General features: G+C 39.5%; 1 protein-coding gene across 4 annotated transcripts in view; it reads left to right on the top strand.

Annotated features, from left to right (window-relative positions):
- Positions 1-26587, top strand: part of hipk3b (homeodomain interacting protein kinase 3b) — a 44885-nt gene that overhangs the window by 12156 nt on the left and 6142 nt on the right. Inside the window, exons 3-16 of one of the 4 annotated variants that reach the window (XM_086025295.1) lie at positions 8731-8854; positions 18017-18136; positions 18231-18317; positions 19124-19308; positions 19383-19542; positions 22064-22187; positions 22420-22541; positions 22673-22797; positions 23089-23256; positions 23872-24204; positions 24289-24435; positions 24538-24785; positions 24996-25047; positions 25889-26028. In XM_086025295.1, the coding sequence (XP_085881421.1) occupies positions 8731-8854; positions 18017-18136; positions 18231-18317; positions 19124-19308; positions 19383-19542; positions 22064-22187; positions 22420-22541; positions 22673-22797; positions 23089-23256; positions 23872-24204; positions 24289-24435; positions 24538-24785; positions 24996-25047; positions 25889-26028 (2135 nt within the window). Of the gene's footprint in view, positions 1-8730; positions 8855-18016; positions 18137-18230; positions 18318-19123; positions 19309-19382; positions 19543-22063; positions 22188-22419; positions 22542-22669; positions 22798-23088; positions 23257-23871; positions 24205-24288; positions 24436-24537; positions 24786-24995; positions 25048-25888; positions 26029-26587 lie in introns of all 4 variants that reach the window. The other 3 variants (XM_086025294.1, XM_086025297.1, XM_086025296.1) reach the window with 3 other exon arrangements.

Below are 26587 nucleotides of genomic sequence, written 5' to 3'. Positions count from 1 at the left end.
AAGTCACGCTACAGTGTTTATTGTAAAAGATTTTTAAGGCTCCAGGGCCTGGGAAAGAACTTGGTTATCTGGGAATGAATGGATTTAATCTTTGATTTTTGTTCAACTTAATGCCTTAATTTCTAAATGCATTTATTGTTATTATTTTATGGTAGTGATAAATTCATGTGGCAGCATTCGAGTGCTAAGTTGCTAACCCTAATATTGTTTGTGTAATTACATTACATCAAGAAGGTCTGGCCAAGAAATTACAAAATTATATTCCTTCCTGTAGTTGGTTACATGTTAATAGCCCAAACCATTACACAGCTCTGTAATTAAAAGCTTTTTAGTTCTGGAAGTCTGTTGTTTATACATCAAAGCCGAGCCTCGTGTAGGCCTGAGCTGAGGCTAGCCGCAGGTGACATTCATTTGGGAAATGTGTAGTTTGTTTATCCCCTCAAGGCCTTGCGGAAACCTGAATTACCAACTCTGCATGCACAGTCCTGCTTGATAAACAACAACACGTGCATGTTTTTGGTTGGCTTTTGGTGTTTGTACTAACACAGCTGGCAGCATGAAGGTTCACAACTACCAAAAGTGAAGAATGAAATGAATTAATAAAGTACAAAATAGCACTAAATCCCTTTAAGATTATTTTCTGTGAAGCAGGAAAACATTAGCGCAAGTTCATGTTGCCGAATTAATCCTCCCAAAACCAATACAGCGCATGCTTCTTAATTCATACGCAGTGCAGTCTGTCAAGGCTGTGAAATTCTGACAAGACTTGTTTTTCGTCAAAGTTGTAGTGCATTGAAAGTATCCCAAAATGGATCGGTTTAGCCATAATCTACTCATGAAGGGTGATTCATGCCATATGAGAATGAGGCTGTTTTTCTGTTCTTTTTTTAAACAAATGTACATGAGTTTACAAAAGCACTTGGTGCTATGAACCAAAATAGATTGAAACCAAAACTTGCTCACCATCCTGAAATGGGATTGCCATTTGAATGTCATCTGAAGGTAATTTTCACATTTAGTCAAAATCTGTTGTTAAAAACTCTCAAAATTCTGAATTCAGAAATTTGTCTAAATTCTCTGCAATTATCTTCACATGTGCAAAAACTGAGAGGAATTTGTTACTGAATCATTAAAATATAGGGTCCTATTTTCGTGCCGGGCGCAAGTCTAGCAAACTGTGTGCATGGGTGGAGTTTTCTTGGTATTTTGCTAGACTTGAGTCGGTAGAATTGGGCGTAACGGGGCTTTTGCGCCTTTGTGCGTTTTTGTGGGACAGAAGTAGACGTTCCAGTCAATCCGTGCAGTGTCCCCTCATTTGTATCAAAATCAGGGCGATTGAAGCGCAAACCCAAGTACGCCGCACCTGACATTGCGGAAACAAAACAAAACAAAAAAACCAAAGCAAATAAAAACATCCAACATCGGGTTCATACCCGGGCCGCCAGTTTGGAAGCGCAGAACGCTAACTTGGTGCGTTATACATTTTTCATATTTAGTACCCTTCTATCCCAGCAAAATGCCCCTTCAACATGCACAATAATCTATTATTGATCAGCCGATCAACATGCACGTGATACAATTCCATCTTTTTTGCTATTTCAGTTGTTTAGATTTTGGGGGGGGCGTGGCTAAAACGAAGCCCAGATATGCACAGTGAAATGCGATGCTTGGATACTTTGATGGAAACGAAACTAAGATACTCCATAAGAATGTTGCTGATTCGTCCGTTTTCTGTCTCTCCAATAAATAAATAGATACTACATAAACAGGTGTATACAGATGCACCTCTTAACCATTACCGTCACTAAGTAATAAAGACTGATTTTGTTATGTTTTCGCTTGTTTGTATGTGGTTATTTTTTTTAACCATCTACATTGTTTCATCGTATCTTTGTGTGGCAGTATGGCATAGACCGAGGAAGATTTCACCGGCCATTTGCACAAAATCTTTGTCGAGATAACAGTACGCACCACAAACATGCATCGATGAATGAGAAGTGAAAAGTGGAAGTGAACACAATTGTCTTACCACCAATCTGAATGCTGAAATCAGTGGTCTGTAAAAACAGAAGGCATGTTAGCAAGTTTTCAGGCTGGGAATACGCAATAACAGTCAAAGCAGTAGTGGCAGAACAAAGTGTTAAAGTGATCCAACTGGGATTCTTTTTGTTGTCTTATGTAAAACTCATAAAATGTGAAAGAATTTACTGATGGATGGTTCCAGGAAATTTGTGCTAGAGCTGTTGAAATATACAATTAGACATTATTTCTTTTTTCTTGAATATACATTTTTACGCAAACTGCAAAACAATGGAGGGGAGGAATCTAGTGAACCAGGCACTCTCGTCCGACATCAGTGACCTTTGACGTCACTAATGCTCTTCTAGATGAAACGGCAAATATCTCACGGACATACTCTAAAATCTTGTCGAAAGTATTCCAGTCCATGGGCTGATGTTGCAATACCAACTCTGTGATGCACCTACAACACTGTTATGGCTTTATCTTCATCATGCTCCAAACATCTTTTTCGCAAATACCATTGTACACAATGCTGTTTCAGGAAGTTGCCAAAAATAGAACAGTTTGTACTTTGTTGTACTTTTGTAAGGCAGGAAATAGAAAGCAGCTGCTTGTCGTCGCTGTCGTCTCAACGCTCTGGTGACCATTCATGACATTCTGATATTCTATGCTGTTGCATACAAATAAATGTGGCTTCAATAAACAGATATTTTTAAGTGTACAAGTACTGTTACATTTGTATTGAAAAGCAACAGTTGACAGACAGGGCATCCAAAGAGAGCCCTTAAAAAGATGTACTCCAATCATAGCAAAAACTCAAGTATTGGTTAAATCAAATGATTGCAAGCTGCGTAAATAGCTGCTAGAATAAAAACACAAAACTGTGCCTGCTTAGTGGAAACCATGCAGAGCACACTTCCAGGGAGCAGCGTGTTTAAGGTTGTCAGTAAAGAACTGCTTAAAATAACTCGTGGGATGCTGGCCAGTGTGCCTCTATAGATGGTTAAGCAGCTAGAAGGAAATGAAAGGAGAGCTTGACAATACAAGTCAGTTCTCACTTCATTCACTGAAGAATCTCTTCGGGTGTGTTTTGTCCGTTGTTGCTGGTCAGTTATTCACCTCAACTTTTGGGTAATACTGTTCATGTCATGGGCCATTCAACATTTTCTAAAAAAAACAAGCCTCTTGCACATTTTGCATACATTTGAACAGTCTGGTAGTTTGCTATAGTGGATTGCAGTCCTGTTCTAATCATACATATACACAATTTGTATAAAACATGCATTTGTACACCCTTTATCCAAACTGCCTTTCAATTCCTTTTGATTCTGTATTAAACTACTTTAAATTCTTATGGGTTGGCCAGTTATATTATTTGACAGTCAAAAATAAAATAAAATGAAATAAATGAAGTAATACACTCAAACTATTCTGTTGTCAGAAAACCTGCAGCAAAAATGGTAATACTATACCAAACAAGCAGCTGCACAACTACTTCACAATAAATGCCTACCTTTTTCTTTTGTGCCCGGGGTTAGTGGCTTAACCAACAGTGCGTGCACACATAATGAGAGGAAATGAAAACTAAACAGATCAACTTTACATTCCACAGTGTTATTGGTTTTTCAATAAATTAATGGATTTAGGACAACATGTCTAAGGAACATTTGGGACGTTTCACCTTGAAAATGAGATCAGTCATGACTAAAGGCCCTCTGCAGTATTTGGCAACCTCAAGCCAAGTTTGTTGCCAAGGACAGAAAAACATGCTCCTTGAACTCGTGTGTACTCAGGCGACTATTAGAAGGTTGTACATAGCCTTGTTGTTGCAGCCTTGGAAATGTAATCTCCATAACAGCACAATGCACATGGAAGAAAAGCAAGTTCAACTGGGGATTCACTTTTAAATACTTCTTATGATTAAGTTCTTCAGAGGTTTGTACTGAAAGTACAAATTATTAGACCACCTGTCACAAGGAGACAATCCGGCCTCATGAAGTGCTGGATTTGTAATTAAATGTTAGATAAACAAAGACTTTGGTAATTACCAACAAACAGTGCTGTAAATTTAGGGCTGCTCTGGCATTAACTTTACAAGGGTTATAATCCAATAAATGTAAGATTCAGTAGGGCATATGACAACATAACTGCTGGTTGATAACAGGATTCAGAGGCTTTAATGTGGATGATGAGGTTCTTTGTTTAAAAATAGAAAATGGCAACATCATCAATTTAATAGCATTATCCACTAAAGCAAAAGAAGTTGGAAGCAACATTAAACTGAACAATCAAAGTAATTTAGATTGTTTTAAATGTATATCTGTATATCTAACAGCAAAGCCACCTTGCTGATCAAAGTAGAAAAAAAAAACAATCAACTAAAAGGTACTCAGTCGGAAAGCAAACCTCCGCCAAGTTTAAGCATTCTTAATTTGGATTAGCATCAGTATACTCTTAATACGTACTTGCCTCCTGCATATTCCTACATCTTCCCATTTAAGATTAATGTATTACCCACTGGAAATTTAAGGGAAAAGCGTCAAAGCAAAAACTCATATGCCACCAAAAATGTTTCAATTTTCTATACACACAGAAACTGTACACACTACTATCCAAAACAGATTATTACCATTTCAAACTCATTTACATATAACATTCCCCTTAAAAATGAATATACATATTGGTTAGAAAAGATGCACTGGGAGTGCGCGTACACATGTGGCAAAGACATTCCAAAAACTTCCCCTTCCCAGGCTAAACTTAGCTCATCCACGACGTACAAAGCTCGTCTCTGCTGAGAGACTTGTTTTACACACATTACTATACGTACTACTTTCATATTTAGACAAGGGTATGTTACCGTCTTGATGCATTTTAGGGCATTTCTGAAACAGCACAAAAAACAAATATGTGAGGGATTACTATCTTGACAAAAATTGTCCCTCTGCATGCAACGCAAACACTGGAGCAGTGGTCGACTTGAAGTGCCCGGGACCTCTACTGTGACAGGTGTGGTGTGGTCTTAACCTCTCGGCAACGGCTGCCGATACAATTGCCCACTAAGCTATAATACAGCCAGCACAGTGCGGTGTCTTCTTTTTCAGATTTGCACCCGGATTCATTGGGTTGCTTTTTTACACCATGTCCTGCCTTGTTGAACCCATTTAGGCTGGGCGCACACAACCGCGTTTCTACCACAAGAGTTGGAGTTGCGTCTTTCTACCTCTACAGCCGCCGGGAGAGCGGATACGTCATTTTCTTACTTTATTTTTTTTTAAATTTGTGGTCTCTTAGCCAATGAAATGCCTCAGAATATACACGTGGCGGTGTTGTGAGCCCTCGGAGGATGTCCTAGAATTTTTTCGAGCAGTAATGGCGGACGCAGATGATCGCGGGCGTTCTGAAATAAGTGACGGTAGTGATATGGACGACGCGCTTGTCGACTTTGCACCAGTGGAACTAGTCGAACGTGATATATGGTTAAAATCTGTTAATAGGCAATGACGATATGTCGACGGCTTTGTAACAGAATATGATACATGGTTAAAATCTGTTAATAGACAATGACGATATGTCGACGGCTTTGTAACATAATAGAGGATGGTAATTACCACTCATTTTTTAAAATTAAAAATTGTGCTTCTCTTGCACTTACACTTTATTTTTACTTTAAAGAAAAAATTGAAACAGTACATATGACCTGTATGAAAGCCACGTCCAAGCTATCAAATTCTTTTGGAATTATGTTTGTATCTGCCACAGGGGCTGGGATAACAATTATTTTGTATGTGGTGAATTTCCAGGAAAACTTCAGGTTTTAGAGGGTGATTCTGAAGGCGCCCTTAGGTTTTTGAGGGATGGTTTGCCAGGCCCTTTAGGTCTTAATGGGGTAAGTGTGAGCTAAATGGACACATTGGTTCCAAAATGCTCCCACACATTGGTTCTAAAATGCTCCCAGTGAGACATAATATTTCACATCAAATAGTACTGTATGGTGTGGACACCCTAGTTTGTTGGAGTAGAATAGATCCCTTAGCCTTCCATTCAAAATTCAGTGCCTGTATAATGGGGGCAAAACAAAGTCCGTCTGAATTGGGATAAGAATCTTTCTTTACCTTTGGCTCTATGTCAGTACATTAAGAGGTTTACATTGGTCGCACACGCCCAAAGCCTTGTACCCTTAATCCGAGGCCTAGGCTGATCAGAGTGAAACTGCTGCTTGTGTTCCACTTAATAATGCTGAATGACCTGGAAGTTAGTGTGTGGAATAACACAATTGGTGGGGAGGGTTGTGTAAAAATGCCCCCTGCTTCCATCAATCCATTATCCATCCATCATCACCAGGTTACTAGATTGTTTTTGTGGGATCGCATGTTTACCTGTGCCTCCGAAAATACTTTTATCTGAACAAGCTGTGTAAGGTTTCTGTAAGCATAAATCCATAGTACCTCTCCCTCGTGTCGCTGCCCTTATTTGCACGTCGGATTCCACCTTACACATTGGTGCTCCCTGATAGGACACAAGCGGGAGGATGAGGGAGCTATTTCTGGAGTGTGAGATAACAGCCTCACTTAAAGTTCTGTAAACGGACACAAAAATAGGTGTGTTACATACATGACTGACACACTTTATGGAGCTGTCATGACTTTTGGCGCATGGCACCAGTTGGCTTGTTGGTTCTGTCATTTCAAAGCAAATCTGCGTCTACAAGACACATCATGGAGGTTTACGCAAACTGACATCTTGTGCTCATTCATTGTGTTCGGCTGCTGGCCAGATTAAGTAGTTTGTCTGCCGTGTCATCTTTGTTTTTTTTCAACATGGGAGTGGGGTAATTCAAAATTGTTTCATGCGACTCGGGAGCAATATAGTATGTTTTCTGTGTAGAAAAACGACACAGTATTCGCGTTTTCATTCTTTCTAGAATCGCAACAGAATTGCTAGCTTGCTTCTGCTCGCTATTATGCCGCAGCCGGAAGCTATAAACAATACATCATTAACTTTAAGCGAGGTTGTGATTATACTGTAACCACTCGTGTGTCATTGGCCGCATGAGGGATTGTGGGATTAAAGTATGCAATTTGCATATGGACATGTTTTTGTTTATTTATTCATTTGTTTGTTTTTCATATTGGAGTTTATGATTGTTAGCCAGCTATTGCAATTTTGACAGTCACGCCAGCATCAGTGAACATGGCCCAACATAGTCACATGGTGGCTCCAGGCCATCGGGCCACTGTTGATGTCGGACCCTGTTTCCTTCAAATTTGTTTTACTGTACCAAATATTTTGAATCGAAATTTTCTTATGAATAGTTTATTTTATTTGATCTTTAATCCATTTGATTAGGAGGTAAAAATCAATCATTAGCGATATGAACTCACTCACGACTCACTTTTGCATGTGGTGTGGGAGTCATGGTGCTCCTCGGACTTCAGTAGCTCCTCTGTTTCTATGGCATATTTTCAGGATGGATAGATTTGGTTTCATCAGAGGGAAATGAGGCCTGGGTTGCAACTTTAACTCTTGAGATGATATCCACTCCATCCTTCCCCACCATCATTCTAATTTTATAGTATTTTTAATTACCATTGTTCCAGCACCGTGGCATGTTACAACCCACACGATGCGACCCTAACGCTAGCTTTATCCTGCAGAAAATCCTCCCCTAATACTGATGGGATGAAAAATTGTTGGCTTGACTCCCTGTGGTATTTTTTACTGTTCTGACTGACCTAGATTTGGTAGTATATTTGGCATTTTGTTTTGACCAGATGATCAAAATTGTATGCTTTTTTGGTTTTGGGGTAATATGAGGCATATTATTAGTGTTGTATTCTCTCTTGACCTTTTTTATCAAACACAATATTTCTTGAGATCAAAATATTTGTTACTGAAGGTACATTTGTTTGAAAACAGTCTTGTTAAAAAACAAGAATGATTTTTAATTGAAGTTTTTAACTATATCAAAAATTTTCTTGTTCACACCGACCTTCCCAAAAACTAGTCACAAACCAAAAATGCTGTTTTGGTAGTGCTTGTGAATACTTAATATAGTTGCACACGATGGCCATTTTTATGAACTTTTTAAAAAATTTTTTATCTCTTTACCGGAAAGCCATATTTGAGCTTTTTCTTTTCTTTTTTTTTGAGTAAGACCAAACAACCAAAAATAACACTATTTTCTTCACTTTAATCCCTTCATTTTTTTACTCATCACCAATTGATTTACAGTAATAAGAAACCCTCATGTAAATGAAGAAATTCTAATGCTGATTGTCTGTCTGGGAAGAGGAGATTTCAACACCATCCAAGCTCTCATCCCAGCCCGGCCGACCTCCTAACATACTGGCCGGGCCTGCTCATGCATGGCCACCCTGGCTCAACTCATGATGCATGCTATTTCACACTCTAAACTTCATCTGACAGCCATCATCCGGAATTCTATGAAATTAAGCATTGAAGAGTGTTTATCTACTCCATATAATAATCACCAGCAAAAAAAGATGCAGTGTTGTGAAATCTGTGTATTGAAGATTGCCCAGTACCACTTTTTGATAATATCTTATGCCCAGTACCACCTTTTGTTAATATCTTACATGACGACATCACTTTAAATACAATGTAATTTGAAGTAAAATGAAAGTAAGTCTTGAATGTATTTCTATTGCAATAGAATTAATGTCATTCTTTTTGTATTTTCTACAGGGCTCCAGAAATTATTTTGGGATTGCCATTTTGTGAAGCCATAGACATGTGGTCCCTAGGCTGTGTGATAGCCGAGCTTTTCCTGGGTTGGCCCCTTTACCCTGGGGCCCTGGAGTATGACCAGGTAAGCAACCATATTCGCACGACAGTTTTTTCCTTACGCTGACTTTGTTTTTATTATATATTTTATACAGTATTTTTCAGACCATGTTACATTTTTTTCATATTTTCACTGGTCCTATGATTTATACTCAGGTGTGGCTTATATACCGTATTTTCCGGACTATAAACCGCACCTTTATATAAGCTGCCTCTAGTTTAAAAATAAATAAATAATAATAACCCGATAAAACCCATATATATATAAAAACCCATATATAAGCCGCACTTTTATATAAGCTGCACCTATGTTGAAAAATTAGATATTTACTTCATTTACAGAACAATTTTGAACTGTAAATGTACATGTATGTCCCTGAACAGATACTTTCCTAACAGTGCCTTCCGCATGCCACCTATTCCATAACGTTAGCAAGCCCTGAAGAAGCTTGATAACGATAATCAGGTGCGTTGCAGCAAGGATAGCTGGAAAAAAGGCAGGAAAGCGGTCAGGAAAGCGGTCCTTGAGGACCGGAACTGGACGCCCCTGACCTAGTGCCCTTGCCTGTTGAACTCAATGGTTCTCCGGTTAGACCGCCCCTAGCGGTGGGAAAAAAAAATCCACAGAATAGCCGCACCTTTATGTAAGCCGCATGGTTCAAAACCTAGGAAAAAAGTAGCGGCTTATAGTCCGTAAAATATGGTATACTAAAATTAACCATTGTGTGCCATAAATCTCTGCAACCACCGCCACAACAAGGATTTACTGTATAGAGATCTAAAAGGTTTAATAACCAGACAGGATTCTACCTTTGGCCACAATGCGATGCAGGATTCTAGTTAAGGTAAGCCATTTAAATGAAAAAGGAATCCTTTTCCGTTGTCCGAAGTGGAAGTTACGCCTAAACGGAACTAGTTTCGGTGCCGTCAACACAGTGTGAATTTTCAAATGCACCATATCCTCTCCCACATTTACCTTTTTTGTCTGATTTGAGTCTGTGGTTTTTGTTTTGTTTGCGAATCCCCCCCAATTTCAACAACTTTACTGCTCTCAGACTCAAGAAGGTAAAGCTAAAAATAGTTGGAACCACAGCCCCTCCTCCAAAAGCGTCTATCCAAGCCAACCTAACACTATCCATGTCTCTGTCTGGGCAGCATCACTACACCACATTTCCACCTTTCCATTTGTTTTCCCTTTCCTCTGTCTTCAATTTGCTTTTCCAGTGTTCATGCATCTTTCCAAATGTGACGGTCCACAGTGATTCAGATTTTCCATTCTATACATTTAAAAAAAATTTCCCTTAAGCTTTGTGGAAGCTTTTGGTTGATGATGCAGAATTTCTCTTGAGATGTGTTGAGATGGCTTACAGCGAGGACCAAAATGCAATAGTGTTGTGATGGAAAATTGTGTTATTTAACTCTCTCTGAGATCTATTTTTCTATTAGACACTGTGAAAATACATTCTATTTCGAGTGGGAAAGGACATTTTTTAGATTTAGCAGTCCGCTGGGGTTGGCCAGACTGAGCAGAAATGGGTTTTGGTCTTCCCAGTGGACCCCCGACGGAGTCTTCCGGAGACCAGACTGATCAGGGCTTAAGCTGAGCCGCTTTCCCCCTATCCTCTCAAAGCCTGCCAGCAAAGCCTCTATGTGCCACACTGCACCCTACCTGATGATGATCAGCCTCCCTGCACCCTGCACTGAAGCCCATGAAGTATTTTTATGACCAGCTTTAAATTGTTCCAATCCCCGGGTCAGGGGAAGGAGAAATCACTCAGCACCTCTAAAACAGATTTGACCTCAGTCAACAACACAAGTCATAAAATGATCATTTTATTTCGCATTAGCCAGGTAGCTTGTAATAATGTTGCCTTGGTGATATTTAAGGAGAGCATCCTCTCCTTGACTGAAAAGAACCCACTGAAAATTTTCCCACTGTGGGATCGATAAAGACCTTCTTATCTTATCTTATCTCACTTCATGAAGAGACTCCTTCGACTCTGAGGTCTCAGATGGGCTGATGAGTTTGGATAAAAGTTGCTAAAAATAGGAGATGTGAGAGTGACTAAAAAAAGAAGCAAGATAATAGGTGAGAAGGAATTTAAAATACAGACCAGTCAACAAAAATGCTCATCATGTTAGGTATGGCAGAAGCGGATCATCGACATAAATATGATTATGTCACAGTATCTGGAACTTTGTATTTAACATGCTGATGCCTAGCATTATCTTTTGGTTAAAAGACCACTAGTAAACATCATTTGTAGTTTGGGAAGGATTCTGGTTTTGTTATTGAACGCTCCACATCCAGGTACACTGCTCTCCATGAATAAGTGTACCACAACAGATTTGTTAGAAAATGTTTCCTTTCAGAATTAATATTTTCTGTGGCATACTATGCTAAAAAATATTAACTCAATTGTCGTCCCCTGATTTGAAATAGGAAATGTCAGCGCACGTTCAAGAATACTAATTTTTGCAATATTTAATTCATCTGGAACAAAAATTAGTACACACAGACACATCTAGCTAAAATAACTTTAAATTGAACATAAATCTGTCTGATCAGAATCAAAATTCTGAAAATTTTGTTCAGTGAGAAATGGATAAAAGCCTTACTTTTCAAAATGTGTGTACTCATTTATCTTCCATGGTCTGGTTTAAAGCAGAACAAACACTCAGCGAGCGCAGACCATGGCTAATTAATTTGCACCTACTCTACTGTTCCCTTCTGGATTCTGAAATTCTTCTTGCCTGCCTACCCACTTTCACCCGTTATGTACAACAAGTATTACAATCTGGTCTCATAAGAGTTCACAGAGGAAAAATTGTACTTTTGAGGGGGGAAACAACTCATTTTATTTAGTCCATTTTGAAATAACTCCCACCAACTTAAGGAAAAAAACTAATTTACAAATCAGCATTTGACCTTTGGTGAAGTTACACACAAATTGACCATCTCCAATCAAAACATTTATTAATACATGATCAAAAACCTATAGAGGATTTACATGCAACATACAAACTTTACAAGTAGTAGTAGTGACAAATTAATAAATTAGGTTTAGGTGAGCTGTACACATCTATTCCTTTGCCCTGTGACTGTTAAAGACCACTTTCAAAAGTGAGGCTTAATGAGTAAAATGGCATGATGCCACAAACAAAGTGTAGGGAAAGGTAAGAAAAATTCTAATTTGCCTTCTAAAAAAACAACAACAAAACACAGACTAAAACATTTTATTGAATGACAGAAGGAACATTTGTTTTCGAATTTGGGGCATTTCACAAAAATAGGATCAACAAAAAAGGAAATGTGTTATTTCAGTTTTCTCTTGTTAATGAACAGTGAATACACAACTTAAACAGCAAGCTGACAAAAATAAAGGGGCCACAGTGAGGCTGGTGTCTGCTGGTGTGAGGTGTCATCCACTTGCCACAGAGTGGATCTGGCTGGATCCCCCCCTTCCGCTCCGTTTTGTACTTCATCTACTCCATCTTTCTGCACGGGATCGGGTTCCATCTTACACAGCATATTGTATTTATAACTCAGACTCTTCCTACTCCTCTTACCTTCCTCATCCTATATTACACTACCTTTTAGTTTACTTTGAATTTCAGCAGCCAAGCATGAGATACACCTCTGGTCTGGTTCTAATGGGTTCAAAGTAGCACTATAGTCGTACTCAAATTTTTAGTATTAAAAGCTTTCTACTAAATCTCCCATAATCCAAAACGGATATTATAAATTAACTGAAGACTCTTAAGGTGTGTTTGCATTTGTGGATGGATTCTGTGGTCCGTCCATAACAAAATAAAAATACATGGGTTACCCCGCTCACATTTTTTTTTATAACATCAACAAAAATTCAATGTGAAATTTAATACTGTTTTATAAGGGTGTCCCAATCTGATTTGTATCGGATATCGGTTCAATATTAGCCAAAAAAACAGTATTGGATTTTATCGTTATACTGTACATCCAAAATCTCAGATATTAGCACTCATAGACAAGCAATCCATTCCCTAAACTGCTCCTGGTCTTGTATCCAGCAGCGTCTGGATCTAGCATGCAGAGAGGCCTTGTGATAAAAATGAACCACTCCTGTGAAGGAGCGAAAGAAGATGTCGGCGGTCTGGGAGTCGTGGCTTACAGGGCTCTATGGTATACCGGATTTGAGTGTGTACTCCGTGCAAGCGGCCAAATTTCACAATGTGGCAATGGAAAAGAATAGTAGGTTGTACATTATAAACAGCCGGAGTTGAAAGCTGAAGTCTCCTCGAATCTTAAAAAAAACAAAAAAACAAACAAAAAAAAAACATTTGTTTTTTATAAATATTCATGCTTACGGTAGAAAAATAAAAAAATAAAAATGAAATAAAACATAAAATCACGAGTGCACAGACTGCTGTCATTCACTGTAAAACCAAACAAAAACGAAAATAATTAAACATTGTGGATCACACTAATGAACATTCGTTAGCTTATTGCTAATGCACTTGAATGTTATTAAACTTTATTAAACTGTTGATTGGTTGGTTGGTGTTTATTGGGACGCTGGAATGGATTAATAGCATTTCCATTCATTTCATTGGTGAAACATGATTTGAGATAAGAGTGTTTTGCCTTAAGAGTGTGGTTATTAAACTAATTAACTTATAAGTTAATGTACCACTTTAAGAAGTTAACTGAAATGCACTGGCGCTCACTTGCAAGTGGACCAAGACCACTTCTTCATGCGGAATGCATGTTGTGTTTTACTGGGGAAATGACGAGGTTTATTTTCCACAATTGAGGAGACTCAAGGCAAGATGAAATTGCTTAACTCGATCTGATAATGTGTCCTCTGTGAATTGTTCAGGTGTGAAAATTGGAATACAATATTTATAGATGAGAGGTGCTTTTTTGTCATTAAAGCTAGAAGCAATAGAATAGTCAAATATGTGATCTTGAATAAAAACAAAGGTTTTCTTGGTTCAAGTCTACTTGGTCATCTTGTGATCTCACTCTCTGCCGAGGAACGCCTTTTGGGAAAGAAGCAAGGGTTTTTCCACCCACACACAGTGGCTGTTTTTTATTGTACGGAGTGTCTTGTTTAGATAGTGCTGATGAAGAGACGGGAAATGTAATTATTGCACCTTGAAGTGACTGCCCAGTATAGCATGGATTCCTTAGCAGTGTCATCATGGTATGAGAGGGAGTGGAAAGCATTTTGGTTCGACAGTGCTTTTCGGGGAGGTCAACCCCGTACACCTATTTACAAAAATATGTTGTATGAGCCTCCACTAGTCAAAACACAGCATTCTGATTAATATTGCATTTGTGGAATATGAGTTTAGCAGCAAAATCCACTTATTTTTAACCATCTCAGGGTGTGGCCATTTTTCCTCTTTGTCAACTGAAAATGACATCACAGTTGCTCAGGGCTTAGGTAATGACCAATCACGGCTCACCTGTTTTCTGAAGCTGAGCCATGTAGAATATAAAAAATATTTGTTCATGTTTTAAAATGGTTATTACACCAGTATATTGAAGTGCTTTAAACCAATGATATATGAATGGTACAATATAATCATGAGCCGTGAATTTTCCAGTTTACAGTGTAACAAAACTACAATAATTTAAAAGCACATTATGATGTCAAATTCTAGTTATTTACTTGAACTTTTGAATTATTGCTTGTGGTTGAATGTTATTCTTGATTATCAGTAATTCCTGAGTCCTTGGTGATGCCCAGTAAGCAAATTTGCATCTTAAAGGTGAATTCAGTTTGAATTCTAATTCCCGGTCAAAATTGTAAAACATCAAGAGCTTACTGAAAGCGAAAGATCCCATTAAAGCAATTCATAATATGGGATTGTCTTTCAGATATAATAAAATTGATGATAGTGGTCTAATACAGTGATTCTGTTGCATGATGAAGCTTTTTCCAATTAGTTTTGATGCATGTTTTTGTAAATTGATAGGTAAATGGTTTTGTAGACTTCAGAATTCATTCTGCTGGCTGCCATCATCATGAGTTCAATGATCAGTAAAGTCTTATGAGCCCGTTCCGGATGCATCCATGCAAGCCCAATACCTCCATCATGCTTCACAGATGAACTTATGTGTCCTTTCTTTCTCCGTACTTTGGCCTTTCCATCACTTTGTTTGAGGGTGATCTTAGTTTCATCAGTCTATAAAACTTTGTTTCAAAATGTTGGTCTTCCGCTTCTTTTTGCTGATGAGTTATTTTCATCTTGTGGTATGGTAGGTCTGTGGCTTGTGATACCTTCACCCCTGCCCTGTGGAGGTTGGCCTTGATGTGACTGACTGTCTTTCTGTGTTTCTGCCCTCACAATGTTTCTGTCATCAACTTCTGTTGCTACCCTTATCCGACGTGTTTGATATCTGTTGCTCAGTACAGCGGTAGTTTCTTTCTTTGTCAGGACATTCCAAATTGTTGTATTGGCTATGCCCAATGTTAATTGAGTATCTCTTGGACCAGATTGGCTTTTGCAAAGAAATACAGAGATGAGCCACAAAAGTTTTGGAACAAAGTTTTATGGACTGATTAGACCAAGATTAAGCGCTTCCAAAGTGACAAAAGGTCAAAGGATAGCGAAAGAAGATCTGCTCATGATCCAAAACAAAAAAGCACATCTGTGATTGTGAAGCATGGTGGCGGTAATGTCATGGCTTGGGCTTGCATGGCTGCTTCTGGAACGGGCTCACTACTCTTTATTAATGATTGAACTCATGATGGTTGCAGCAGAATGGATTCTGAAGTTTACAAAACCATTGTGTCTGGCAATCTGCAGAAAAATGCATCCAAACTAATCGGGGGAAAGCTTCAGCACGCATCAAGACAATGACCCAAAACACACTGCTCACAAGAGAGGACTTCATCGGGGGGGAAAAGTGGAAGGTCTTAAGATTGGCCAAGTCAATCACCAAACCTTAACCCAGAAGAGCATGCATTTCACCTCCTGAAAAGGAGACAGAAGTGGGAAACACCCAGAAAAAATGAAGAACTAAAAGAGGCTGTAGTAAAGGCCTAGAAAACCATTCGAGATTAAGAATGCAACAGTCGAGTGAGGTCGATGTGTTGCAGCCTTGAAGCAGTAATTGCAAGTAAGGTTTATGCCATCAATATTAAATGTTTTTCACAGTTAAGTTATTTTGATAATGTCTGCTCCAATACCTTTGCTCACTTGAAAGTGGCTGGCTTCAAATAGAAGGTGCTTTGTCCTGAGTTGTTTAACACATCTAGATGTAAATATCATCAAATATAAGATGGCATTCTGAACTTTTCTTATTCACCTTTTGATCTGAAACCCAAATGTCTTCAGTATACAAGAAAAACAAATGAATTGACCTTGCTATTTGAATACTTTCTTTTTTTTTTATTTAAATAAAATAAACAAATACATGTGCACACTGTACATGAATGTGTTGCTTAATTTGCCTGGACTTCAGTATTATGATTTACTTTACATCTTGGGAATTTATATGAACCAAGAAAACAGATGGCTTTACTTTTATCAAAAGCAAATTGCAGATTTTTTCCTTATTACATAGACAACATGGACATATGTTACGCCCACTCCCAGATAAATTTCATTATATCCCAGGATTAGACAAATATTCAATCTCGGGCTCATCACATTCTCAGGGCCTAGAGTAAACTTTCACATGCTAAATGGTTTGTAGTTCAATCACCACATCTGTTTATTGTGTGAAGCTCAAACAGTAAAGGAGAAATCAACCCCCCCAAAATTCTTTGTAATCATGTTCTATGTGCCTTCAGTAGTCTAAACATGGCATTCTGATTAATATTGCATTTGTTGAGTATGAGTTAAGCAGCAAAATCCAACCATTTTTAGCCATCTCAGAGGCGGCCATTTTGTCACTTCTCTCGACTAAAAATGACATCACAGATGCTCAGGGTTCAGATAACGACCAATCATGGCTCAGCTTCAGAAAACAGGTGAGCTGTGATTGGTCGTTAGCACAGGCCAGAGCAACTGTGATGTAATTTTCAGCCGACTGCAAGTGGCAGAATGTCCGCCCCCTGAGATGGCTAGAAACGGGTGGATTTGACCGCTTAACTCATATTACAAACTAGTGGGGTTGCATAGAACATATTCTTATAAAGATAATTTTGGGGATGACTTCTGCTTTAAAGTGTACTCTCATTTACACTGAACAATTCTACTACGAAACGTTTTTCCTCAATATTAATTTCATTAAAGCTTGCAGAATATTAGTTCAGCCACACAGTCAAGATAAAATTTCCACCTCTCTTGTGCCTTTACCATAATGTAACTCTCAACACTGTCTTTGCGCATCGAGAGAATAATTTTGGAGGCTGGTCTCCAATGTCATTGTGTCCTTGTTCTACTTTTTATGTTTTTTAAAACTTTGTTTTATAGCCTTGTTTTTCATCCTTGGAAATTTAATACAAGACTTTCCCCTCCCTTTTCATTCTCATTTTGTAAACTGCTTTCACTCTAGTGATGTTTTTCAATTTCTAAAACATAATCCGCAAGAGCTGATCTTTTAGCAATGTTACATATAATTTCTGCCATACTGGCATACGCAAATAGTGTGACATAACGGGATTTTATCATTTAGGGTGATATTAGCGCTACAATGATTGACATCGTGTGACACATCTCTCTCAATGTGCGGCTCCATGATTCTTTGCGGTGCTGAATCTGAAATGCTTGTTGTCCTTAACACTTAAGTGTGATTGACGTCAGCAAGGCTTCTCACTGGCCTACTCGCATAAACCTGCGTGTGTGTGTGTGTGCGCACTCCACCGAAGAGCCATCATTACCAGGAAGGAGTCTGGCATTTAGCGCAGGAGAACCTTGTTATCACATCTAACATGCAAAGACCCTGACACCTGTCAGACATCAGCACAGGCTTAACTGTTTCACATGAACTGCAGTCTTCAAGGTTTGTGATGCAGTTCCCTGACAGAGACAATCTGCACCCAGTGACTCTGACTGTCAGGGACTCTACAGAATGTTGTCACTGTTGTTGACTTTTTTTTTTTTTTAATGATCGTTTCGCACAGTGTCTGTGTGTGGCTATTAAATGAATTTTAATTTTCTTCAGTGCATTTCTGACATAACTATTAATAGAATAATTATTCATTCCTGGCTTGTTTTCTCTCTCCAATCCTCTTTTCTGCCCAACTAGATTCGCTACATTTCTCAGACACAAGGTTTGCCTGGAGAACATTTACTGAATGCAGGGACAAAGACAACACGTTTTTTTTGCAGAGAGTCGGACTCACCTTACGCAGTCTGGAGAATAAAGGTGAACAGTTTATCGGCAGATAATACAACTGAAATCTCTTTGCATATATTAACTCCACTGACACCCTACTACTAAACACATTCTGTCTTCACAGTCTACAGATGAGCATGAGGCTGAGACGGGGATGAAATCAAAGGAAGCAAGGAAGTACATCTTCAGCTGTTTGGATGACATAGTGCATGTATGTTCAACCAACCTCCGAAGTTAAACATCAAATGTTTTTAGAGCAGTGGTCACCAACTTTTTTTAAAGTCAGAGCTACTTCTTTGGCACTGATTATGGCAAAGGTCTACCAGTTTGATACAAACTAAAATAACACTCTCGCTCAAATTCACTTCATATGTATTTATTTTATATATACTGCCTTGTTCACCACGTTGGTGATCCCTACTTTAGAGGATGTGATTCTTTATCAGCAGAAGTGCATAGGAAAGAATACAATGAAGACATTTTGCAATCTTAATTTATTCACAGTTAAAGGGAAAGTCAATCCAAACATTGCTTACAATAATATGTTCTATGCAGGTCCACTAGTTGAAACACGTCATTCTGATTAATATTGCGATTGTGGAATTTGAATTAGGCGGCAAAATCCACCAGTTTTTAGCCATCCCAGGGGACTGCCATTTTGTCACCGCCCCCAGAGATGGCTAGAAAACGTGTGGATTAATTTTTATTCCACAAACACAATATTTATCAGAATGTCTTGTTTCAACTAGTGGGCCTGCTTATAGAAACGTATTCTTGAAAAAATATGTTTGGGTTGACCTCCTCTTTAAACAGAAAAAAACTTTATAGGTGTTAGTCATCCTTTATTCAGAAGACAGGAAACTCCCACACAATAAAAGTTGCTAATCCAAGTCTCTTCTAAATCCGAATTGGTGTCACCATGTATAATTTCTGGAAATATGTACCATATTTCAATATCATGGCTAAAGGTGTACATTTATTCCACAGGATTGAGTTGATTTAAATATTGTGTTCCAGGTGAACCTGGTGATGAATCTCGAAGGCAGCGACTTACTTGCAGAGAAGGCAGACCGCCGGGAGTTTGTGAGTCTGCTGAAGAAAATGTTGCTCATCGATGCAGAGGAGAGGATCGCCCCCGCGGAAGCTCTCAGTCACCCCTTTGTGACAATGCAACACCTGCTGGACTTCCCTCATAGCAACCAGTGAGTGCATTGAAACTCACCTCTGCACACTTGAGAACAGGTTGGGCGTCAATTTGACCTCTTCTTGCACACAGTGTGAAAACATGTTTCCACATCATGGATATTTGCTCAACCCGTCCCAACGCATATGAGGCAGCCAATAGAAGTAAGGCACCCTTCGTCAGACCTGGGGCCGCTACTGCTGCAGCCACAGTTGCCCATCCCTTCAACAAAATGACTGTTGTCCACCCTCAAGTAAGCCATTTATGAAGTGCTAACATTGCAACCTGCTGTCCATACATGTCTCATTGTATTCCATTGTCTCTCATTGAAAATGGGTCATAGTTTTATTCAAATCACATGCTGAGTATGTACGTTTGAAATGGTACTCTAGATTTCAACATGGGCCCACCCCCCCCCCCAAAAAAAGTATTTATTTATTTATTTTGTCTTTTTTTTGTCTTGGTGTTGTGTCCCAACTAGTTGGAGGAGCGGATACAATGCAACACTTGATTTGGGAACAAGCTTGCAAAAGAAAAATGGGCAAGCGGGTGCCCTTTAGCAAAATGAATGACCAAAAGAGATTATTTAAAACATAATACAATCAGACAAAACCCTGACTACTCTAATTGGTAACAAAAGCGAAGTGAACAACACCCCACCTCCTCTAAGCCTGCATTACATATTGACTTTACAAAGGGCAGAATAACATGTATAGTGTATATCATTTCAGATCTTATTAAGACTTATTTAATCTATCTACAACCGTTTTGGTGAGTATTAAGTTATCTTACCGTAACTTTATTGTATGCTACATGTGGAAATGTTAACTAAATGTTACCATCGTAGCTCGGTGAAAATGTGTACTAAGAGCACAACTAATTTCCTCCAAAAATGCGACTTATACTCCAGTGCGACTTATGTATGTTTTTTTCCTCTTATGCATTTTATGGCTGGTGCGACTTGTACTCCGCAGCGACTTATAGTCCAGAAAATATGGTATAACATATAGTTAAAAAAAATCACACTGACCCTTTAAGAAAATAAACACAAAATAGAACATTGAAATGCAGTGTTTTTACCTTCGATTTTGAAAACAACTATCAGCAACTATCATGAAATCTGACATAGTGCTTTTTTTCCTGAGTTGGAAAGGAGGCTAATATTAAAAAATGTTCTACACCCTGTCTGAAGGTTTTAATATCTCCTTGGCCTTATTGCCTTCAAAACTGCAGACTTGCCCATCTTACTGCCTTGTAGCTCTGCTGTCATGGCAACAAAATCACGTCATGTTGCTGAGGTCATGGCAACGCTGCAAATCTGTTGTTGCTGAGGAGAAATAAGGAGCTGACCCTTTTTCTGTCAGTGCCACTTTATGATGCAGATCGTCAAATCAGTGATTCTGTCAATGCTATCTGGAAACAAGAAAACACAAAATATCAAAGGAGACACACTGTACAATTTGCAAGGTGTCTTAATAACTATGTCTGTGACATGGTTTTGTCCAAATCCCCCAACGATCACGAATAACAGCAAACTTTGCATCCTCTATTAATCTATTTTGACCCAGGCTGACAATTTTGAGGTAGAGTTTTGAGTGTGTGGTGTGCAATTGAGCCACTGCTCACCCCGCCTCATCTCACGGCCAGGCCAATGCAGAGTACAGTGTTGAGCCAAGAGTCTAAAAACTTGCAAAGTGGTAATCACAAGTGTGTAAATTTGTGTATGGAGCTCATGCAGAGGACACATGGCTCAACACCACATTGACCACCTCACTAAACTACCGTGTCTACCATAGTCTGCGCATCCAACAAAACTCAATGCACCTCTGCTTACCTTGAGGCTTTTGACAAAGTATTTCGGACAGTGTAGTCCAGCTGTCACTTGCAACACCTAGATGGCAATTCATGGGCGGAGAAATGCTGCTTGGGGTTGTAGTATATAAATTACCAATATTGTAATGTCACAGAAATTCTGAACTGCTTGCTCACAGACACATTGTTGGAATCAGCATCTCACAAAATATGTATTTGCTTGTTTCATTTCTCACTTGATGGATGGTCAGGAACTTTGTATGCAGGCAATCAAAAAGTAAATTTTCCATAATATATCTTCTTTAGCACGATGCAAGGCTGACATTTGCATTTTAAATCCAAGGAACCTCTTTGATGTAGCCTTTTTATTCAACCTCAGGAGATCATATTGAGTGACATGCACTGCACTAATAAAGACTTTTAATGGAATTCTTTAGCCTTCAGACGCGTGGCTTTGTGTTAACAAATCATGTGCAGTCACACAGAAACTGTTGCAGGCCCAGTTCTCAGTATCTAGTAAATGTAATGATGGCCAGCATGAGTAGTGAAGCAGAGGCACATGCCTAAATGTCACATGCGCAATACGTGTCTCAAAGGCACAACTGAGTCTCTCTTTTATTATATTACATTTAATTCAAATTATAAATATTTAGTTAGACTTTAAGTTGTAAATGTTTTGGGATGTGGTTCATTTCAATCGTGCATCAAAACTTAAAAAAAAAATGTTTTTATAGGCATTAGCACCATCTGCCCCCTCTGTTTTGCATCCTGGAATACCATTACAACCAGGAAGTGGACAGTAATGCGCAATACGTGTCTCAAAGGCACAACTGATTCTCTCTTTTATTATATTACATTTAATTCAAATTATAAATATTTAGTTAGACTTTAAGTTGTAAATGTTTTGGGATGTGGTTCATTTCAATCGTGCATCAAAACTTAAAAAAAAAATGTTTTTATAGGCATTAGCACCATCTGCCCCCTCTGTTTTGCATCCTGGAATACCATTACAACCAGGAAGTGGACAGTTTGGAGGCAACGATTCATTTCAACAAGCACTCATCTTATGTCCACCCACCATTCAAGGTAGGATGTGTACATTTTACACTTATTTATAGTACAAATTGTACTGATAATGTTATTCTAGGTTAGTACGTCATTAGATTTTTCAACTTAATTTTGTTTTTATAGTGCCAATTCAAAACAAAAGTCAACACGCTTTGCATTTGGAGCGTGTCTAGAACCACATTCCTCACACATTGAAAAAAAAAAAAGAAAAATCAACCCTAACCAAGTATTCTGTATTTTATCCCTGCAGGAATACCCACCAACACTGTGAAACCAGCTGGCTACTCTGTTCGAATGGAGGCCTCTGTGCCTCTAGTCACTCAAGCGCCCCCAATCCAGCCCATCCAAATCAGACCAGGAGTTATCACGCAGGTACTGCAGTCACACATTGTCAGAGACAATGAGGCTATAATGTAAAGGTTTATTGAGTGACATGAAAATGGTTTGAAAATGATCACTGATTAGATAAATGTGTCTTCTTTGGATTCTCTGCACTTAAGCAGGCCTGGTCGAATCGAGCCCAGCAGATTTTGGTGCCCACTTGGCAGCAGGTGACATCAGTTCCCCCACCCCCAACCACTTTGTCATCTGACACAGGGCCGGGCCCACCGAGAGTGGGTGACTGGGGGTAAGCTAAATCTGAGCTATGTTAGTCATGCCTGCTAACAATAATGTACTTCATTAGTTGTTTTAAAACATTTTATTACATAGTATACGTTATATCGAGTAAGGGTGTCATTAGCTTAAGTTGTTTTGCTAGTATGTCTGATTCGGTTGCGCTGCAACACAGAAAGCTGTCTCCCTTGAATATTAATGATTGGTGAGTCATATGCGTGTCCTTTGGGACTGAGACCATTTTGTCCGTAATGGTGCTAAAGGCTTTTGGCTCAATGTGCAATGTTCTGTTTTCTTAATGCAGGAAAGTGCGTCCCCATGGTAACCATTACAGCTCAATGATTGCCCACCCTCAGCCGTTCTTAACTAACCAAATGACCATGCCCGCCCACCAGCCAATAAACATAGGCATTGCACATGTGGTGTGGCCGCAGCCGGCTGCCAACAAGAGAGCGAAGCCTTGTACCAACAGGTATGTCATGTGAGTTGTTGTAGTCGGTGAAATTAAAATGATAAGATACATTGCATCCTATTGAGTAGTGCTGGCACTATTTTGCCCCTCTTATGGTGGTAAATAAAGTTACCAGACTATTATGAACACGTCTCATTCTGCATCATGCAAACTAAAATAGTGATTATGCAGTTTATGCAGTGAATTGCGAATGCCATTTAAAAAAAAAAGTCACACGAGTCATGTGGTGGGTTGGTGTCACTCACTGTGCGTTTCCAAGTTTATCTGCAAATACATTATTTTTCCATCAAAAGCCCTTCTTCTCTTTTTTGTTGTTTTATAGTTTGAGTTGTCACAAAGTTAAAAAAACTTAAAAATTGAAATCACAATTCTGCTTAACATGCTTATTGTTACAAAAAGCTAGATTTTTTTTTTTGTTTTCTTTTTTGGAACCAACCCACGTTCCACTGCCACTACTAATGAACAGCAACGGCTAAACCTTTGTTTTGCGGTGCAAGAAGAGACTCTACTTACTTTTGGCTGGTCCGATGCTTATAATATCACAGAACACACTATTCTGTGAATTTGAAAGATCAGTCAAAGGTGTGAAGGTGACATGTTTTATTCCTCCCACAGAGGCAGCAGCTTTTCCCAAAACACAAACATCCAAAATTTACCATGCCAGTCCCCAAAGATGGCTGATACAGCAAAGAATGTGGAAGAGGCAGCAGTCGTAGAAGCTAGGTGCCCTGACAAGGGGCGTGCTGTCATACAGGAGCAAGAAACAGAGCAAGCGGAAGAGGTAGAAGACCACAACTGCTGTAAAGTAGAGCCGGATTGCGAGGACCTTTCGGTTTCGCAAGAGCAGCGGCACGCCATGGTGATCTCTGAGCTAACTAGCCCATCTGTCAGCGTCATCAGCATCAGTAGTGATGAAGAGGAGGGCGCACAAAGGCACTCAGTGGGCGAGTGAGTACACAGTGCCAGGTCCCTTGAGCAAAAAAAAAGCTATGGCTGAGTCAGTCATGAAAAATGTCTTTTTGTCTTTGTCAGATGTAAAGGAAGTGCAGATTGCGAGGCATGTCAGAGCACAGTTAGTATGGAGAGAGTGTGTTCCCTCAGCAGCCCCGACAGCACGCTCAGCACCAGCTCTTCATCCTCCGTGCAGTCCAGCACGTCACCCTGCAAACATCCCAACAGGTATGAGCGATACAATAAAGACCTAAGCGACAGTGTTTGGCGTTAGTCAAAACCACAAAGTGTTGTCAGTCATGTTTTCCCCCTCTTGCCTCTCGCCGGCAGCATGTCTGACGATGAACAGGAGAGTGGGTGCGACACAGTGGACATTTCACCTGCCTCCAACGGCAATAACAACAGTCCCTTCCCTGAGCGGCGGTACATCGCAAACAGCAATCAGAACTGCAAGCCTCGTGTTACTCGCGTTGCCCTGGAAACCCAGCCCGGCAAGCCAGCCGTACGTACGGCCGCGGTTCCTCCGATGAGGGTACTGAACAACAACACCGGCGTCGGTGAAACACCTGGCAACACAGGTAATGCTGACCACATATAGTGCACTAACCAATGCAACAATAATGATTTTTGATATTCCATGTAGAACAGACTCATGCAGATCTGTGTGTTAATGTAGTTAAGTGGGTAATGAACCCTGGATTGCTTACTTGGCCACACAAGGAGAGCAGCAAGTGCTAGGTCATGATAGCTCAAAAGTCTAGTCACCACTGCTGCTGTCTGCTCTACAGGTCACATGGCCTGGGATTACGCCATCTTAGTCGGCAACAGAGGTTCTCCCAGGTGATTATGGGTGACCTGACTGACTTATCTGCGCCCATCTCCGGAATGGATGTTTATTTTCTGCCAATAGTCTAATTCCAAACTGACTCTGCTAGCCTGTCTGTGTGGAAGTGAGCTTCATAAAGCTACGCATGGCATGTGGGATTTGCTTCGAATGAAATATTCAAAACATGGATGACTACTAGTAAACGCATTTCCTGGCTGTCATCAACACAAAAGTTTGAATATCAAATTCATTCACATGAACAAGAAGTTTTCCACACGCCATGAGTAGGGTTTATAACAGCTGTGGCCAGTGGGACGTCAACGTGTCTTTCCCAAATGTTTATTTAACACTGCCTCGCTCTCCACACACTATTTTTATATGCTAAAATTGGGGTTAGGGAAGGTTGCTATGTAAATCCTTCACAGAAATCATTCCGTCGTATCACCTTTCATGTCAAAGTCATGTCTCACCTCCAACCAGCAACTGCGGCCCCGCATAAAAGGGCACGGCTTGCTTTTCCAGGGCTACCAGCTATTTTTATAGCTGATGATCTGGCGTCACTTTAAGCTCGATGAAAGAGCTTAGTTACCAGTTCCTCTCTGATCCCGCAAATATGTCTATTTATAATCACAGCGATCACATTCAGAGGACCCACGCCACCATGTTGAAAATTCGGAGCTGATCACACTTCTAAAATAGCAGACAACTGATAAAGCCTTCTGCCGCAATTGTTGTTTGTCATCTACTTTTAGCAGTGACATTCTTTTGCTCTTCTGTCTTTGCAGCGCAAATCATATTTATGCAAGAAATGAATATCCTCCTCATCTCTTTGTTTCTCCCTCGCTTCTTGCTCAGTTTTGGAGTCTTCAAACCAGTCCAAAGGGAGAGGTCCTCCTGGGCGGAATCATCACCACTCCACTCCTCTCCTCAACCGTTCCCAAAAGATCACCCCTTCATTCCAGCCCCAGCAGCAGCAACCCTTAGGTTTTGGGCAGGTGAGAACTTGCGGCAGTCACACCCTCGTGCTCGCATGCCAGTAAGTGTGTTGTTTGACTGCAACGGAGATTTCCCAGAATATGGAAGAGTAAAGTAAAGTAAGCTTATTTTAAGATTCTCAAAGTGTGGTATGAGTTCTGTTGGGTACGTTGACCCCCCCCCCCCCCCACTGAATTAAACACAAAATTGATAACATTTAAAACATGAAAGAAGATCAAACATGAGTACAGTACAATTTACTCTTGTGGAAATGTTTCCTTTTACACATTTGAGTACAATTTTTAAAACTTACATTACAATACATTTGAACTAAATCAGTATTTAAAGGGAAAGGGAAACATATTTTTTTCAAGGATATGTTCTATGCAAGCCCACTAGCCACAACGCATTCTGATAAATATTGCGTTTGTGGAATAAGAGTTAATACACTTGTTTTTAGCCATGTCTGGGGGCGGCCATCTTGTCACTTCTGTGGACTGAAAATGACATCACAGTTACTCAGGGCTCGGTAACGATCAAACACAGCTGACCTGTTTTCTGAAGCTGAGCCGTGATTGA

This window comes from Filicampus tigris, chromosome 3 (genome assembly GCF_054856515.1).
Source record: "Filicampus tigris isolate MCC_2025a chromosome 3, RoL_Ftig_1.0, whole genome shotgun sequence".
Classification (NCBI taxonomy): Eukaryota; Metazoa; Chordata; class Actinopteri; order Syngnathiformes; family Syngnathidae; genus Filicampus; species Filicampus tigris.
Note: the sequence above shows the minus strand (reverse complement) of the source record. Positions and strands in the feature narration are given on the sequence as shown.